Below are 19,983 nucleotides of genomic sequence, written 5' to 3'. Positions count from 1 at the left end.
TCAAAAACACTCAAAACAGTTTCAAATCGTAAACCAGCGGCGTAACGATATCAATCGGCAACCCGCAACTGAATCATATCAAATCTAACCTTCAAACCAACTTCATGCACATAATATACCGGCAACATATCATCACATACCAACAGATCAGCAGCTATTTATTTCGAATAAAGGCTGGAAAATTCATAACAAATTCAATCGTTGTCCGTTCTTCGATCCGATTTTGATATAACAATACATATCAACTCAAGAACACATAACCAAGCTCAAAATCTGATTCCTCCCAACATAAATTTTGAAAACAAGGAATCATAAATAAACTTACGTTACTTCAAATCTCTCAAAGAAAGGATTCTAGAACTAAGCTCGGAATAAAAATTGGACAGACGGATCTTGAGTTATTAAAGCTTGAAGATCAATTTCAAAGGAAGAGATGGGGTCTCGGTTTCTTAAGCTGATAAATGTGATAATTCTGATGCAAAATGCTTAACACACACGTTCAAAATCATAACAAGACAAGTGTCCCACTAACTTTTCATTTTTGCACTTTGGCCCTTCAACTCTTCAATATTTGCAATCTAGCCCTTGAAACTTTTGTTTAATTCAATTTCAATTATAAATAATTTAAGAATATTAGAATTTAAATCTAAACTCTAAATATCTCAAATTAAATATACTCGGATTAAAATTAAATAATCTCGGATTAAATCAAATAATCACGGGCCTTACAATTCTCCCCCTCTAAGACATGATTTTTCCCTCGAAATCGTATGCAGTCAATAGACACATAAGAAGAAAAAATAAGCGAAATATTGAATAAGACTCACATCAGTTAAATAAATGAGGAAATCTCTGTCTCATGTCGTCTTCATTCTCCCATGTCTCTTCTTCAACTCCATGTCGACTTCACTGAATCTTGACTAACTGTATAGTTTTGTTTCTGAGTTGTTTCTCTTTGTGATCAAGTATCTGAATAGGTTGTTCAAAGTAACTCAGAGTTTCATCAAGTTCAACTTCATCAGGCTGGAGTATATGAGATATATCAAGCTAATACTTCCTCAACATAGATACATGAAATACATCATGTATTCCAGATAATTACGGAGGTAATGCAAGTCTATAGGCAAAATCGCCTATCTTCTCGAGAATCTCATAAGGACCTATAAATTATGGAGACAATTTCCCTCGTTTTCCAAATCTGACTGTGCCCCTGAAAGGAGAAATTTTCAAGAACACCCTGTCTCCCTGCTCGAAACACAAAGGTCTGCGTCGAATGTTGGCATACTTTGCTTGCCAATCTTGTGTCGTCTTCATTCGCTTCTGAATCAGTTTCACTTTCTCAGTCATTTCCCTAATCATATCTGGCCCAAATTCAGGTACCTCGGAGATATCGTCCCAATACAAAGGACATCTACACTTCTTTCCATACAGAGATTCAAATGGAGTCATCTCTATACTCGTCTGATAACTGTTATTATAAGAGAACTCTACAAGTGGTAACGAATCTTGCCATGTAATGTTAAAATCTAACACTACAGCTTTCAACATATCCTCAAGTGTCTGTATCGTTCGTTCTGACTATCCGTCAGTCTGAGGATGATAAGCAGTACTCAAGTGCAATCGAGTACCTAGAGCTTGCTGCAGGCTGTGCCAAAAGTGTGATGTAAATCTAGGATCTCGATCAGATACAACAGACTTAGGCACCCGTGCAATCTTACCACTTCCCTGACGTATATGTCTTCCATCTGATCATGTCGATACATCATCTTGTATGGAATGAAACAAGAGGATTTTGTCAATCTATCAATAATCACCCAAATGGCATCGCAACCTCTGGATGAATGTGGTAACTTCGTCACAAAATCCATGGAAATGTGATCCCACTTCCATTCAGGAATAGACAAGCTGTGTAGTAAACCACCCGGTTTCTTTCTTTCTGCTTTCACCTGCTGACAATTCAGACAACGAGATACATATTTGGTGATATCAGACTTCATCTATTTCCACCAATAATGATTCTTCAAATCATTGTACATTTTTCTACCACCAGGATGAACACTAAATCTACTGTTGTGGGATTCTTTCAATATCTCCTGTCTCAAATTAGAAACATCGGGAACAACAATTCTGTTATTCACATAAAACACATCATCAGTACTAACCTGATATTCTGATCTATGCCCTGCTCTGACCATCTCAATCGACTTCTGAACATTATGATCATTTTTTTGTGCTTCTCTGATTTGAATCAACAACTCAGGCTCAGCTCGAATAGCACAAACACGAATAGGCTTCACATCTGTTTCAAATACTAATCCAGAAGTACAACAATCATCTATCAAATGAGAAACACTGATAGTAGATAAAGATAGGGAACATATCTTTCGACTCAATGCATCAGCCGCTGCATTGGATTTCCCTGGAAAGTATTTGATTTCGCAATCAAAGTCCTTCAATAAATCAAGCCATATTCGTTGCCTCATGTTCAATTCAGACTGCGAAAAACAGATATTTCAAGCTTTTATGGTCAGAATAAATTTCAAATTTCTCACTGTATAAATAATGTCGTCATATCTTCAATGCAAAGACAATGGATGCCAATTCAAGATCATGAATTGGATATCGAGTCTCATGTGGCTTCAACTGTCTTGAGGTATAAGAAATCACATGTCCTCGCTGCATAAGAACACATCCCAATCCCGTGTGAGAAGCATCACAGTATACAGTGAAATCACCAATATCTGAAGGAATCGTCAAGAATGGTGCAGTCATTAACCTCTTCTTTAGCTCAATAAAACTAACTTCACATGCTTCTGTCCAGATAAATGGTGCATTCTTCTGTGTCAACTGAGTAATAGGCTTCGCAATACTAGAGAAATCTCTGATAAATCTTTGATAATAACCTGCTAAGCCCATGAAACTCCGTATCTCTGGTACAGATGTAGGTCTAGGCCAACTAATCACTTCCTCAACCTTGTTCGGATCAACTAAAATACCATCACTTGAAATGATATGCCCAACAAACACAACTTTCTGCAACCACATTTGGATAACTTGGCATACAATTTTTCTTCTCTCAAATTTTCAAAACAAGTCATAGATGTTCAGCATGATCATACATATTCTTCTAATAAATCAGAATATCGTCAATAAAAATAATAACAAAGTCGTCAAGATATCTCTGAAATATTCTATTCATCAGTCCCATAAAAACTGCTGGGGCATTCGTCAAACCAAACGGCATAATAATGAACTCATAATGACCATACCTCGTTCTGAAAGCATTCTTTGCTACATCCTCATCTCGTACCCTTAGCTCATGATAGCCGGATCTCAAATCAATCTTCGAATATACTAACGAACCTTGCAATTGATCAAACAAATCATTGATTCTAGGCAAAGGATAACGATTCTTTACCGTTGCTTTATTCAGTTGTCGGTAGTCAATACAAAGCCTCATCGATCCATCTTCTTTCGTACAAATAGTACCGGAGAGCCCCAAGGAGAAACGCTCGGTCTAATGTACCCTTTGGCAAGAAGATCCTCAAGTTGATCTTTCAATTCTTTCAATTCAATCGGTGTCATTCTGTAAGGAGCTTTCAAAATAGGTTTCGTACCTGACATCAGTTCTATGCTGAAGTCTACCTCTCGAGCTGGAGGCAATCCTGGAATCTCATCAGGAAAGACATCAGCAAATTCACTAGCCACTGGCAAGTCTGCCAATTTCAGGCTAGTTTTCAACACATCAACAGCATAAATAAGGAATCCCTCTGCTCCTTTCCGCAATAACTGAGTCATAGATAGCACAGATATCAAAGGAATTCTGGCTCGTGAACCCTTACCATAAAACTTCCATTAGTCTGCCATTTCTGGTCTAAACCTCACAACCTTCTGAAAGCAATCAACTGTAGCCCTGTACTTGGTTAACATGTCTATACCGATAATACAATCAAAGTCTGACAAACCAAGAACAATACAGTCTATCTCAATCACATTGCCTTCATATTGTAGTGTACAGTTCTTAATTGATTTCACAGATACGATAACTCTCCCCAAAGGTGAAGAGATTGATACAACAGTAGCTAGTGGTTCAACAGGCAATTCATGTAATATAGAAAATTTCTCAAAAATAAACGTGTGGGAAGCACTCGTATCAACTAACACATAAGCAGGATAACCATAAATAGAATAGTTACCTGCAATCACATCATCAGGTACTGCTTGAGCATGCTCCTCAGTCAAAGCAAAGACTCAAGCTTGTTGCCTAAGAGGTTGACTCGCTGACTGGCTTCCTCCTGCTCGACTTTGTGGTGGCTGTGGCTGAAAAGAATTAACAGATGATGCTTGCCTCTCTGGCTATGTCACTGCTCTCGATGATCCAGAACCCTGTGAACTTCCAGAACCACGTTGTGGGCAAACTCTCTCAAAATGTCCCATCTGGTTACAGATATGACAAGTACCAAACACACCTCCAAAGTGGTTGCTGGCATGACGACCTCCACATTTATTGCAGTATACTCCAGAGGAACCTGAACTCTGTCCAGACTGAAACATCCTTTGTCCACTAGAGCTCGAAGAACTTCTACCTGCTTTCTTAAACTGCTTCCCTTTAGCTCTAAAGAAATCTCTTCTGCTGCTACCACTTCCTTTCTCAAATCAAGGCGGTGGTGGAATCTGTGGCTGATCCTGGGATGGTCTAGATGGCGATGGTACAAACTATGCTCCTCTCTATCGTAGTATACCAGCTTCCTCTCCCTTTGAACGATTAAGAGCATCAGCAAAGTTATTTGGTCGTCCAACATTCACTAACGTGAAGACATCCGGATTCAAGTCGTTTATGAGCTGATCTGCTTGAGCTTCATCACTGTCTGCTATGTGGGGAGCAAATTTCAGCAGACTCATGAACTTGGAAACATATTCTTTGATGTTCAACTACCCTTATTGCAAACTAGCAAATTTGGATCCTTTTTCCTTCCTATATGAGACTGGGAAGAATCGTTGGTAAAAAGCAGTCTTAAAAATAGACCAGGTAATGATAGTACCTCGATTCTCCATTGCTCTCCTTGTTGCTATCCACCAACCTTTGTCAACATCATGTAGTTGATGAACAACAAGTCTAACTCGGCGATCATCTGCGTAATCAAGGGATTCAAACAACTTCTCTATATCTTCTAACCAACTTTCACATTCCACAGAATTCTCAGTTCCCTTCAACGTTGGCAGTTTAAAGGACTGAAATCTTTTCAACAGAGTTTCCATCGGAGTAGCAGTCACATCACTCATATCTCTAGAAGTACTACCCGGTTCAGTTCTAGGTGTTTTTGTTGTCGATGGCACTATCGGTTCTACAACTGCCTGTTCAACTGCCTATTCTGGCTGAGGAATTGTGCTTGTCTGTCTTGTAATCGGTCTTCGAGGCATATCTGATTATCAAACATATTAGTGCACAATAAAATCTCAAGTAAAACAAGTCTGTTTCAGTCCTCCTCTGATTAACATTTTCATGCCTTCTCAAGAGATCGAGTTCTTATTCATTCTCAATCAAGTCATGCTTCCAATCAATTCAGATAACCAGGTAAGCATGTAGTTCTTAAAGTTGTAAATCAATTCAAATTATAAACATGCTTTAACAATAAATAAATTAATCAGAAAGACTCGATCTACCCCGCTCTTCTAACTTAGTCCAAGAACTAACTTCGCTCTGATATCACCTGTTGTTGGGACTCGGGTCGCAAATTCAATTCATAGGGCATTTATTAGAATATTGGTAATTAATCCAAGTTCAAACCATGAAAACCCAAATTTTTTTAAAAAAAGTTGCATCTCGCTCGATCGGTCAAATCAACCGATCGAGCGAGCAAAAAACTTCAATTCTCTGTTTTGGAAAAAAACCATGTCTCACTCGATCCGTCAAGTTCAGCAGATCGATCGGGAAGAAAATATAATCTCTCAGGTTTGAGAATTTACAGGCCTCGCTTGATCGGGCAAGTTCTACCGATCAAGCGAGCATACTCTGCTCAAAAGTCTGCAGATTTTTGTTGCTGTCAAGACCTGTTCAAGGTGTTATTTCTCCTCATTTTCAATTCCAACATGATAATTCAACTCAAAAACATGCACAATACATATAACCTTTGTCACGCCCCGGGCCCAGGCCCGCTCAAGCGCGACTGCACAATGGGCCCCTATAGCAACTACTTCGTATTCATCCTCGCTTTACGAAAATGATTAACACAAGTTGCTATAGAAGTCCATTGAAACTCATTTTAAACCTTTCATTTTTCCCATGTGGGACAGGGTCTCACAATCACCCCTCCTTCAGAACGCGACGTCCTCGTCGCGACCTGACCTCTCGATCCACCAGCACCGGGAATCTAGAGGTGGCTCCTACGGGTTCAAGAGGTGGCTCCCATCATGTAGCACTTTGCCCGTAGGTTCAAGAGGTGGCTCCCACGCACGTAGCACTTTGTCCCGCATAGCACTTATTTCCGGGGTCTGCGGGCTGATAACCTATCTCTGATACCATTTCTGTCACGCCCCGGGCCCAGGCCCGCGCAAGCGCGACTGCACAATGGGCCCCTATAGCAACTACTTCGTATTCGTCCTCGCTTTACGAAAATGATTAACACAAGTTGCTATAGAAGTCCATTGAAACTCATTTTAAACCTTTCATTTTTCTCATGTGGGACAGGGTCTCACAACCTTTGTCTAGCATGAGAACATATCATTCTTACATTTATCTCATCAACTAAACAGAAAAAGGAGTAACTAAACCAACTACTCAACATATGTTGTCCAAACATAAACTTTATGTTCCAAGTTCTAACATATTTGACAGCTATTGAACATACTCCTCAGCTATAACCCGAGTCACCATGTGCTAAGTCTCGTGATCATCTTTTCTCAAGGTTGTCTTTGGCCCGTTCCAGCCCCTCCTATTGTCATGCACACATACAAACAAGACAATAGCCGAAAACATCCGGTGAGAATAGGATTCTCAGTATAAAAGACATAAACATGCAAGATTAATATATATCACCTTCAAGATATAATAAATAAATTGCATAACTCGTAAACAAACATCGTTCATTGAGATTTAAAGCTGCTCCAGGCCTCAAGATTCGTATACAACCTTGGGTTTTGAGATTTAAAGCCTCTCCGGGTCTCAAGACTCGTACCTAATCTTGGGGATAAATATTTAAGCAGCTCTAGGCCTCAAGATTCACATCTGAACCTTGGATGGATCCATACTCCGTAGTACATCTCCGATACGACAACAAAGATAATCAAATATCCACTACCTATGATGGATCAACCATTCTAGTTCTAAAACAAGAACATATAACAAACAAGTATGTGATTTATCTTAAGGAATACTCAAGAATTCATCGATCTTGAGTATCATATCCCTTTCAATCGATGTCGTCTTATACCTTCTGATTTTTTGAGTTTAAAGATGCTTCAAATTCAATCCCGGTTCGAAAGCTGGATTCTGTCAAAATTCTTATCCAAGAAAAAATTGAAGTAATACAAACTACAAGAACAACAAAGAACTCATATTATGTTCAGCTCAATCAACAACACTCAAAATAGTTTCAAATCGTAAACCGGCGGCGTAACGGTATCAATCGGCAACCTGCGACTGAATCATATCAAATCTAACCTTCAAACCAACTTCATACACATAATATACCAGCAACATATCATCACATACCAACAGATCAGCAGCTATATATTTCGAATAAAGGCTGGAAAATTCATAACAAATTCAATCGTTGTCCGTTCATCGATCCGGTTTCGATATAACAATACATATCAACTCAAGAACACATAACCAAGCTCAAAATATGATTCCTCACAACATAAATTTAAAAAACAAGGAATCATAAAGAAACTTATGTTACATCAAAGCTCTTGAAGAGAGGATTCCAGAACTAAGCTCGGAATAAAAATCGGTCGGACGGATCTTGAGTTATCAAAGCTTGAAGATCAATTTCAAAGGAAGAGATAAGGTCTCGGTTTCTTAAGCTGATAAATGTTATAATTCTGATGCAAAATGCTTACCGCACACGTTCAAAAGCATAACAAGCCAAGTGTCCCACTAACTTTTCATTTTTGCACTTTGGCCCTTCAACTATTCAATATTTGCAATCTAGCCCTTGAAACTTCTGTTTAATTCAATTTCATTCCTAAATAATTTAAGAATATTAGAATTTAAATCTAAACTCTAAAAATTCTCAAATTAAATATACTCGGATTAAAATTAAATAATCTCGGATTAAATCAAATAATCTCGGGCCTTACACCTGCCGACTCAAGGCACCAGCAGTAAGATTGGCAGAACCTGGATGATATTTGATCTCGTAATCATAATATTTCAGTAAATCCATCCAGCGTCTCTGTCGCATATTCAACTCCGCCTGAGTGAATAAATACTTCAAACTCTTGTGATCCGTAAATATCTCAAATTTCTCGGAATAAAGATAATGTCTCCAAATCTTGAGCGCAAATACAATGGCGGCTAACTCGAGATCACGCACTGGATAATTATTCTCATGCGTCTTCAACTGCCTATAGGCATAGGCGATAACATGTCCATGCTGTGTCAAAACACATCCTAGCCCCTTGAAAGAGTAGGTGCCCGGTGAGCCAACTTGTGGCTAAGGGCTTTGATGACTCTTTGTATAAACAATCTTTTGTTTAATATAATTTACACTTTTATTAATGGCAATGACTTTATCTTTCTTCATATTGTTATATTGTGATATACTATTGTTGTTTTGATAAAGACCTTGAATATACTATAGTGTATGTAAGATGTGGTAGAACATGGGGATGTCTATCATGAAACACATCTTATAGTCACTGTATATTCTAAACTGTTCCTAGTCGATTGAGCCGTCCGATAATAAGGATAAGGATCGCTCGAGTTTGAGACTAGCATTTGCGATGCGGAGTACCACGTTTCATTGGTAAGGAACATAGAGATGTTCGAAGCATGCAAATGGATATTCATATGATGAATGATCGAACTACCCTATCCGGACTTTCCAAGTGGTTATCACTTATCGAGTGGATAAAGTCCGCGGTTTTGGTTGTACACCATTAGTCCTTACTACTTGAAACATCATTGAGACTCTATATGCTAGTACTGTGCTTTGACTCATTTACCGACTCTATTGGGGTCATCAGGTGTCGGGATTGGGTACAGTTACAACACATATAGGAGTCGATGCTTTGTTGTCAAGGATTCACCACATACTTGCGAGTGTGGATATCCTATGCGATCTGAGGAGATATTAGTGTGACGAATCTCTGGCCAGAGTACATGATGTGATTTAAGAAATGGTTTCTTAGTAGCACATGCGATGTCACTATTTGATCTTCAAGATGTATTGCATAGTTATCGAATCTCGAACGACTCTCGATATACCAATGGTTGTTGATTCGATCGGGATATATGGATGAAGGGACCGTACTGTACGCTAACCAAAATCTATTGGTTCTTGTAGGCACTATCAGTGATACCTAGGGAATCATGGGGCGATGTTGCTAGGCGCTCATACCATGATTCGATGGGCAAGTCAGAAATTGTTGTTCCGAGTCACAAGGAGTTGTGAGCCCACGGCTAGCTGTATCCCTGAACCATTGAGGGTCACACAGTGTAATGGATTTTTGATCCCCGTTGAGATAGTTAAATTTAAAGAGTTAAATTTAATGAACGAAGAAGTTGGACTTCTTATTTTAGAGTAGAGGAGTAAGATTTCCTAAAATGACATAGGGATGGCCATTTTTGGAAATCACTGAATTTGGATTCAGAAAAATTTATCTTGACTTTAAAAGGTGCAGAAATGGTTTCTGTGCACATTGGTGAAATCGGTTTATCAATCGGAGTCACGATGAATTTTATATTAATTTTTGAACATGCGGGCTTTGCTTGTCGGGCTTGAACTTATGACTAATGAGCCCTAAGCTGTTAGTGGCCTGCATTATAAATAAGTTATTGCAGTACAGAAATTACACACAACAGGTCACAATTTTCGAAAACCTAAGTATTTTCTATCAATAGTGGCCGCCCCCCTCCCTCTCTACTCGAGAAAAATCCAGCCTGTGATTTTGAATTACAGTCTGGTTTAACGGATCAAATTCGTTAATAGTGTAAAACCATAAACTAGGACTATTTGATAAGTGTATTTTATACACTTAATTTATATATGATTTTAATTGTTAATTTTTTGTTTCGAGCAGATTTATGCGGAGTTTTGTAGTTTTTGTGGTTGTAGGAAATTATTGAATTTATTTGGAAAAGAGAATGAAAATAAGAATTTGAGAAAAGAAAAGAGTAAAGAAGAGAGAAGTCAGGAAAAGAACAGACAAGAAAGATTAATGGGCTTTCCTAATGGGCTTCAAACGTCAGCGCTTGTTTTTAGCGCTTGAAGAAGCTATATTGCGTTGTTCACGTGAGAAACTTCTGATAGATTTTCTAGTGCAATCTATCAGAGGGATTAAATATCCGTTCGTGGACCTGATTGAAGAACAGTTCGTCCATCAGTTCCAGGGATATACAACAAGAGCAGAGCAATCTGTTGGTGTCCAAAATCTCGATTCGAGATTAAAGGTAAAAATTTTTATAATCGTTATTTAATTTTTACACACACAATTTAATCGTAAGGTTGATACCCATTATGGAATCGTTCCATACAAAAATTTTAAACTTCTGTTGCACCGGGTATCAATCCTAATTGATCTGATCGCCGCGTTCTCCAACAGTGGTATCAGAGCCAGGTTGCTCAGATCAAGCGATTAAATTAATCGATTGTACAAAAATTTTTTAGGCCTCGGTTTTTGAAACAAAATAAATATTTTAAAAATAAAAAAAAAAAAATTTCGGGCAAAAACCCAGGCAGCAATTGGATCGCTGCCCGGGGCAGGGGCAGCGATCGTCGCTGCCCGGCGCACTCGGCGCACTCGGCGCTGCCCATGGGCAGCGATGTGATCGCTGCCCGGCCCGACCCCATTAGGGCGCGGGCAGCCCGGGAATGTCCCGGGCGGCCCGCGGGAAAAATTATTTTTTAATTTTTAAATTAAATTTTAATATGTTAAAATTCTATTTTTGGTCCGATCGAAAATTGTTTTTGATTGGTCCACGAGGCGTCGGATCGAATTGTTCGAGTCCGAAAATTTTAAAATTCATTTTTGGATAAATTTGAATTTTTGGAAAATTTAAATATTTTATCCGTTAAATTGAATTTTGAAATTAATTATTTTTGGTACAATTGATGATAAGATATGATCTTATGGATATATTGAGTAAAATATGATTTTATGTATAAAATTGGATTTTATAGATAAAATATGATTTTATTTGATAAAAAGATAAAATATGATTTTGTATGTAAAATAAGATTTTATGTATGAAATATGATTTTATCCTTTTAAATTTAAATTGCCATTGCATGTTATCCAATAAATTAATTTTGAATTAAATGTTATTGGATAAGGATGATCGATTGCCATGACCAATTTTGTAGGTCTATGTTAGGAATTTACATTTGTTTTATTGTTGTTGGTTATATTAATGGGCCTGGTTTATGGCCCAATATGAATGTCATATGTAATAAAAGTGGGCTTGGTTTATGGCCCGTTCCCACCCCTTAAAAATGTATCCCCTACTTGTCATTGTTATTTATTGTAAATACATTAGATTTAGTGGGAGATCAAGATTTGAAGATGGAGGTGGGCCCAGCAGACAATAAAGACAGAAGAAATGTAAATTGGAAGCAAATGTAATAGGATTGCATTGCATACTGCATATTACCTAGGATTGGACTAAGACTCGTGATTGGCAACCACGGGTCAATTAGAAATGGAATCGATCATCCTATATAATATGTGATATTATAGTTGTATGCATGTTTTAGACATAATTGTGTGAATCCGGCAAGCATACAAAAATTTTAAAAAATGATGAGACAAATTTTTATAATTAAAATCCCTCATTTTAAATATGATTTAAAATTGATATCAAGATAAATAAAGGAAATTTAAATTTGTTTAAATGTTCCTACCTTCCATCAACGATCAATGTATGAGATGCTACCCGCGGATACGGTCCGGCTCATATTATTGGGGGGGCCCGTTCGTCGGAAAGCTGTACATTGGATCGACACATGTTGTAAGTTGGGTGGAACTCCCATGGGATCGGCTCATATTATTGGGGGATCCACATGGCGACCGTCCATCACAACTTAATATTGATGGGTCATCTTGACATGTCACAATAATCGGCGTCATATTATTGGGCCCTTATTGGACATGAGGTAAAAACATGGAGGTTGCTTTGGAAGCAATTGGGCTCTACCTTTTGAAAATTATGGTTGGCTGATATTATTCGGGACCATAAGTTTGTCAATTGGACTCCATGTTCTCACTAAGGAAAACAGTTTCCCATTTTCACTAGAGGGTAGTGAAATCGTTAAAATAGTGGGAGTGAGATTCATAAAATAAATTTCTCCTATTTTATGTCTTAGTAAATTGCTTAAACAATCACTGATATATGTCTGTTTCTTTTCAGTATTTCATAAGATGAATTCGCGTAATCCACTTTTCTCGATCCTCGAACAAAATAAGTTGACTGGTGCAAACTATACGGAATGGTTCCGTAAGTTGAAGATTGTCTTGACTTCGGAGAAGATGCTCTACGTGTTAGAAAAATCTCCTCCGAAGGAAGCACCAGCTGACGTAAGTCCAAAGGAGTTAGCCAAACTTGATACATGGTGGGACCATGATATCAAGACCAAATGCTATATGCAAGCCTCGATGTCTGATGAACTCCAGAGGCGATTTGAGGACACCGTGAATGCTGCTGACATTCACGTTCAACTCAAGGAACTTTTTGGGGCTCAATCGAGGGCTGAAAGGTTCGCTACTGTAAAGGAGCTAATGACGTGTCGCATGCGTGAAGGGACTTCGGTCCGTGATCATGGGGTACGAGTGATTTGGCTCATACAGAAGTTGGTAACCCTTGATTTGGTGTTGGAGCATGAACTCAACGTGGACTTACTACTTCTGTCTCTTCCTTCTTCGTTTGACGGATTTGTGGTGAATTTCAATATGAACAAGATAGAGGCCTCCCTTGAAGAGATGGTCAATATGCTTGTGACATATGAATCCACATTAAAGAAGGATAAACCGGCTTTCTTGGTGGGCTCCTCTTCTGCTAAGAAGGGGCCAAGTACAAAGGGTAAGAAACGTTCTGCCCCACCCAAGAAAATCGAACCCGAGAAGAAGTACAAGACAAAGGCTTCAAACATGGAAAAATCCAAGGATGTTTGCCATTACTGCAAGAAGCCCGGTCATTGGAAGCGTAACTGCAAGGAATATCTAGAGCAGTTGCGAACTGCGAAGGGTATGTTCTATATTGAAATAAATGTTTCACTTAATACTACTTCTTGGGTATTGGATACCGGATGTGGATCTCACATTTGCAATGATTTGCAGGTGATGACAAGAAGTCGCAGGCTTAGAATGGGTGAGACCCAGCTGAGGCTCGGAAATGGTTCCAGAGTTGAAGCAAAAGCCGTGGGAGATGTTTATTTAATTTTGCAAAACGGTTTTAAGTTACTTTTGAGAGATGTTTTATTTGTTTCGGATTTAATTAAAAACATTATTTCTGTTTCTATGCTTGATAGAGATGGTTATTCTTGCAATTTTGTGAATGGGATTTGCAATATTTACAAGAATGAATGTTTGATTGGAAATGGACAACTTGAAAACGATCTATACAACTTAAAACTAAAAGACGTTCCAATAAATTATGTTGATAAACCGGCAACAACAAACAAAAGGAAAATCGATACCCAAAACCCGGCAAACCTTTGGCACGCTAGGCTAGGTCATATTTCCTCAAGGAGGATGAACAAGCTAGTGGGAGAGGGCATGTTTGATATGTCTGATATTAACTCTCTACCTACTTGTGAATCCTGCCTAAAAGGAAAAATGACTAAATCTCCTTTTAAGGGAAAACCTGAGCGTAGTCAAAATCTGTTGGATTTGATCCATACAGATGTTTGTGGTCCATTTAGAGTTGGGACTCAATATGGCCACACCTACTTCATTACCTTTACTGATGATTATTCAAGGTATGGGTATTTATATTTAATGAAATATAAGTCTGAAGCATTTGAGAAGTTCAAAGAATTCAAGGCTGAATTAGAAAACAAGCTAGGTAAAAGTACTAAAGCACTTCGATCGGATCGAGGTGGAGAATACTTGAGTACCGAGTTTTTGGACTATCTAAAAGAGAATGGGATTCTCTCTCAGTGGACTCCTCCTATGACACCACATCTTAATGGTGTATCGGAGCGTCGTAATCGAACTTTTTTGGACATGGTTCGGTCCATGATGAGCTTCACTAAGCTTCCACCTTCGTTTTGGGGCTATGCGCTTGAAACGGCGGTATTGTTGTTGAACAACGTCCACACTAAAGCAGTGGACAAAACACCATACGAGTTATGGAATGGCAAAGCTCCTAAGTATTCGTACTTGAGGATTTGGGGATGTCCTGCTTACGTGAAGCGGACAGTGGGAGATAAGTTGGATAGTCGATCCAGCTTATGTTATTTTGTAGGGTATCCGAAGAATTCAATCGGATATTATTTCTATTATCCTGCTGAAACAAAGGTGTTTGTTTCAAGGAATGCCACCTTCTTGGAGAAGGAGTTCTTATTGGATAAGAAAGGCGAGATGATGGAACTCGAAGAAATTCGAGAAGAACCCGAAATACAAAATAACAATCCTACACCTCTGGAACCATTGCTGGACACGCCTATACCTAGAAGATCCGAGAGGACTTCTAGACCTCCTATTCGATATGGTCTTCTTCTTGAAGGGGATCAAGATGAACCCGATGTTGGATGTGATCCAAGAAACTTCAAGGAAGCAATTTCTGATGCGGATTCAAATTTATGGCTTGAAGCTATGCAGTCGGAAATAGATTCGATGCATACAAACCAAGTTTGTTCTTTAGTAGATCCTCCCGATGGAATTGTTCCAATAGGGTGTAAATGGATCTACAAAAGAAAGCTTGGGCCTGATGGTAAGGTATTGACCTACAAGGCGCGATTGGTGGCAAAAGGTTATACTCAAAGACAAGGAGTTGACTATGATGAAACCTTTTCACCAGTTGCAATGTTCAAGTCCATAAGAATCCTTATTGCCATAGCTGCATGGTATGACTATGAGATATGGCAAATGGATGTGAAGACTGCGTTTCTTAATGGAGACATTAAGGAAGAAATCTATATGAAGCAGCCTGAGGGATTCACATCCATGGGAAGCGAGCATAAGGTATGCAAGCTTCAGAGATCAATTTATGGTCTAAAACAAGCATCAAGAAGTTGGAACCAGAAATTTGATAAAACAATAAAAGATTTTGGTTTCATCAAGAATCCGGAGGAACCATGCGTGTACAAGAAAGTAGTTAAGGATGCTGTGACATTCTTAGTACTTTATGTTGATGACATCCTACTCATTGGGAATGATGTAGGGATGTTGCAGTCAACAAAGATATGGTTATCAGGTAGATTCTCGATGAAGGATTTGGGTGAGGCATCCTATATTCTAGGGATACAGATCTATAGAGATAGATCTAAGAGAATGATAGGACTCACTCAGTCAACCTACATCGACACCATATTGAAACGGTTTTCAATGGATGGGTCCAAGAGAGGACATCTACCCATGTGTCATGGAGTTTCTCTATCCAAGTCTTTGTGTCCCAAGACGGATGAAGAGATAGAGAAAATGACACATGTACCATATGCGTCAGCCATAGGTAGTATCATGTATGGGATGATATCTTCCAGACCGGATGTAGCATTTGCTCTGAGTGTCACGAGCAGATATCAAGCTAATCCCGGTCAAATGCATTGGAAAGCCGTGAAGGACATTCTTAAGTACTTACGAAGGACTAAGAATATGTTCATGGTATATGGAGGAAGAGAACTAAAATTGGAAGGCTATACCGACTCTAGCTTCCAAAGTGACGTGGATGACTCGAAGTCAACCTCTGGATTTGTGTTCATGCTCAATGGCGGTGCTGTCTCTTGGAAGAGTTCCAAGCAGGACACCACAGCGGATTCCACCACTGAGGCTGAATACATTGCAGCATCAGCTGCTGCTAAAGAGGCCGTTTGGATGAGGAATTTCGTCCAAGAGTTGGGCGTTATTCCTGAAGTTGTTGGTCCAGTCCCGGTGTACTGTGACAACACGGGTGCCGTTGCTCAGGCAAAGGAACCAAGGTCTCATCAAAGATCCAAACACGTACTGAGGAAATACCACATCATCCGGGAGATTGTGGAAAGAGGAGACATCACTGTCGAAAGAGTGGCCTCTGCAGACAATATCGCTGATCCACTTACTAAGCCCTTGCCAGGACCATTATTTGACAAACATCGCGAAACAATGGGTCTACGTAGTATGACTAGTTGGCTATAGGGCAAGTGGGAGATTGAAAGAGTAGGTGCCCGGTGAGCCAACTTGTGGCTAAGGGCTTTGATGACTCTTTGTATAAACAATCTTTTGTTTAATATAATTTACACTTTTATTAATGGCAATGACTTTATCTTTCTTCATATTGTTATATTGTGATATACTATTGTTGTTTTGATAAAGACCTTGAATATACTATAGTGTATGTAAGATGTGGTAGAACATGGGGATGTCTATCATGAAACACATCTTATAGTCACTGTATATTCTAAATTGTTCCTAGCCAATTGAGCCGTCCGATAATAAGGATAAGGATCGCTCGAGTTTGAGACTAGCATTTGCGATGCGGAGTACCACGTTTCATTGGTAAGGAACATAGAGATGTTCGAAGCATGCAAATGGATATTCATATGATGAATGATCGAACTACCCTATCCGGACTTTCCAAGTGGTTATCACTTATCGAGTGGATAAAGTCCGCGGTTTTGGTTGTACACCATTAGTCCTTACTACTTGAAACATCATTGAGACTCTATATGCTAGTACTGTGCTTTGACTCATTTACCGACTCTATTGGGGTCATCAGGTGTCGGGATTGGGTACAGTTACAACACATATAGGAGTCGATGCTTTGTTGTCAAGGATTCACCACATACTTGCGAGTGTGGATATCCTATGCGATCTGAGGAGATATTAGTGTGACGAATCTCTGGCCAGAGTACATGATGTGATTTAAGAAATGGTTTCTTAGTAGCACATGCGATGTCACTATTTGATCTTCAAGATGTATTGCATAGTTATCGAATCTCGAACGACTCTCGATATACCAATGGTTGTTGATTCGATCGGGATATATGGATGAAGGGACCGTACTGTACGCTAACCAAAATCTATTGGTTCTTGTAGGCACTATCAGTGATACCTAGGGAATCATGGGGCGATGTTGCTAGGCGCTCATACCATGATTCGATGGGCAAGTCGGAAATTGTTGTTCCGAGTCACAAGGAGTTGTGAGCTCACGGCTAGCTGTATCCCTGAACCATTGAGGGTCACACAGTGTAATGGATTTTTTATCCCCGTTGAGATAGTTAAATTTAAAGAGTTAAATTTAATGAACGAAGAAGTTGGACTTCTTATTTAAGAGTAGAGGAGTAAGATTTCCTAAAATGACATAGGGATGGCCATTTTTTGAAATCACTGAATTCGGATTCAGAAAAATTTATCTTGACTTTAAAAGGTGCAGAAATGGTTTCTGTGCACATTGGTGAAATCGGTTTATCAATCGGAGTCACGATGAATTTTATATTAATTTCTGAACATGCGGGCTTTGCTTGTCGGGCTTGAACTTATGACTAATGGGCCCTAAGCTGTTAGTGGCCTGCATTATAAATAAGTTATTGCAATACAGAAATTACACACAACAGGTCACAATTTTCGAAAACCTAAGTATTTTCTATCAATAGTGGCCGCCCCCCTCCCTCTCTACTCGAGAAAAATCCAGCCTATGATTTTGAATTACAGTCTGGTTTAACGGATCAAATTCGTTAATCTCTTCGTAGAAACTTCTGATAGATTTTCTAGTGCAATCTATCAGAGGGATTAAATATCCGTTCGTGGACCTGATTGAAGAACAGTTCGTCCATCAGTTCCAGGGATATACAACAAGAGCAGAGCAATCTGTTGGTGTCCAAAATCTCGATTCGAGATTAAAGGTAAAAATTTTTATAATCGTTATTTAATTTTTACACACACAATTTAATCGTAAGGTTGATACCCATTATGGAATCGTTCCATACAAAAATTTTAAACTTCCGCTGCACCGGGTATCAATCCTAATTGATCTGATCGCCGCGTTCTCCAACACCCCTGACCAGAGGCATCAGTGTAGAAAATATAACCTCCTGATCCAGAAGGTAGAGCTAACACATGTGCAGTAGTAAGACGTCTACGCACCTTGTGAAATGACTCCTCACAATCCGAGGACCATATGAAGTCAATATCTTTCCGTGTAAGCTTAGTCAAAGGTCTGGCCAACTGTGTAAAATTCTCGATGAACCGACGGTAATAACCAACTAGACCCAAGAAACTTCGAATCTTAGCAACCGTCGTCGAACGAGACCAGTTCAGCACTGCCTCTATCTTACTTGGATCAACATATATTCCTTCACTAGATATCACATGACCGAGAAACACTACCCGATCAAGCCAAAATTCACACTTGCTCAATTTGCATACAGCTGCTTATCTCGTAACGTCTGCAATACAATTCTTAGATGATGTGCATGCTCATCCTTGCCATGAGAATAGACAAGAATATCATCAATGAAGATGATGACAAATCTATCCAGATATTCTCAAAATACCTAATTCATCAGATTCATAAAGACTGCCGGTGCATTCTTCAAACCAAATGGCATTACCAGAGATTCATAATGTCAGTATTTGGTCCTAAAAGCAGTCATAGAAATATCTGAGTCTCGTACCCGCATCTGGTGGTATCCTGATCTCAGATTTATCTTGGAGTAGACAGAAGTACTCTGTAGTTGATCGAACAGATCATCGATTCGTGGCAAAGGATACTTATTCTTGATGGTGACACGATGCAACTACCTGTAGTCAATACACAATCGCATCGATCCATCCATCTTCTTGATGAATAACACAGGTGCTCCCCACAGAGAAACACTCGGACAAATATATCCCTTATCAAGCAGATCCTACAACTGCTGTTTCAATTCCCTCATCTCTAGCGGTACCAAACGATAAGCTGCTCGGGATATAGGCATTGTTCCTGGTACTAGATCAATACCAAATTCAACCTCTCGAACCGGAGGAAAACCAGGAATCTCATCAGGGAATACATCAGGAAACTCGCTGACAACCGGTAACTGATCAATACCCATACTACTCGTAGACATATCAACTGCATAAATGAGGTAGCCCTCCCCACCTGACTCTAAGACATGACATGACTTTAGAGCCGATACAAGTGGCATCGGTGGTCATGCTCCCTCACCATATAAGTACCAGCTATCACCCTCATCCGGATGAAACTGTACCAGACGCTGATAACAATCCACAGTAGCGTGATATAAATATTCCCAAAATACAATCAAACTCTGCCATCGCTAGAATCATCAGATTAGTAGACAACACGTGACCCTCAAACTCTAGAAGTCAACCCATCACTAGACGTTTAGTTACTACCTCCTGCTCCATCGGAGTAGATACAACTAAATCCAGGTCTAATGATACAAATGGTAATCTATATCTATTAACAAAGCGACTAGAAATAAAGGAATGCAATGCTCCAGTATCAATTAAAACAAGTGCAGGAATACCACATAACAGAAAGGTACCTGCCAACATGCGATCGCTTCCCTCAGTAGTCTGCTCCTGAGACAAAGCAAACACCTGCCCTTGCATATGTGGACGGAAACTAGAAGAACTAGGTGGTGCTGGCTGCTGACGTGGATGAGTAGAAGCCTAAGACCC

The 19,983-nt window shown here is 39.3% G+C and overlaps 1 protein-coding gene across 1 annotated transcript; it reads right to left on the bottom strand.

The window, feature by feature from the left end:
• Nucleotides 1-906: 906 nt before the first annotated feature.
• Nucleotides 907-1,449, bottom strand: LOC140861852 (uncharacterized). Its single transcript, XM_073264853.1, has 2 exons — nt 1,237-1,449; nt 907-1,023 (listed from the first exon to the last, which is right to left on the bottom strand). Exons 1-2 carry the CDS (start codon nt 1,447-1,449, stop codon nt 907-909), a joined length of 330 nt encoding a protein of 109 aa, XP_073120954.1.
• Between the last annotated feature and the right edge of the window lie 18,534 nt (nt 1,450-19,983).

The sequence above is a fragment of the Henckelia pumila genome, chromosome 1 (genome assembly GCF_033568475.1).
Source record: "Henckelia pumila isolate YLH828 chromosome 1, ASM3356847v2, whole genome shotgun sequence".
Lineage (NCBI taxonomy): Eukaryota > Viridiplantae > Streptophyta > Magnoliopsida > Lamiales > Gesneriaceae > Henckelia > Henckelia pumila.
The sequence above is the reverse complement of the archived record's forward strand: the minus strand, read 5'-3'. Positions and strand labels throughout refer to the sequence as shown.

Bases quoted from the DNA above. Each gene is read 5' to 3' on its own strand.
- LOC140861852 (XM_073264853.1), bottom strand. From the start codon at position 1,449: ATGACTCCATTTGAATCTCTGTATGGAAAGAAGTGTAGATGTCCTTTG. The intron at 1,024-1,236 runs GTGTTCTTGAAA...CATATACTCCAG, and splicing joins GTTTCGAGCAGGGAGACAGG to CCTGATGAAGTTGAACTTGA.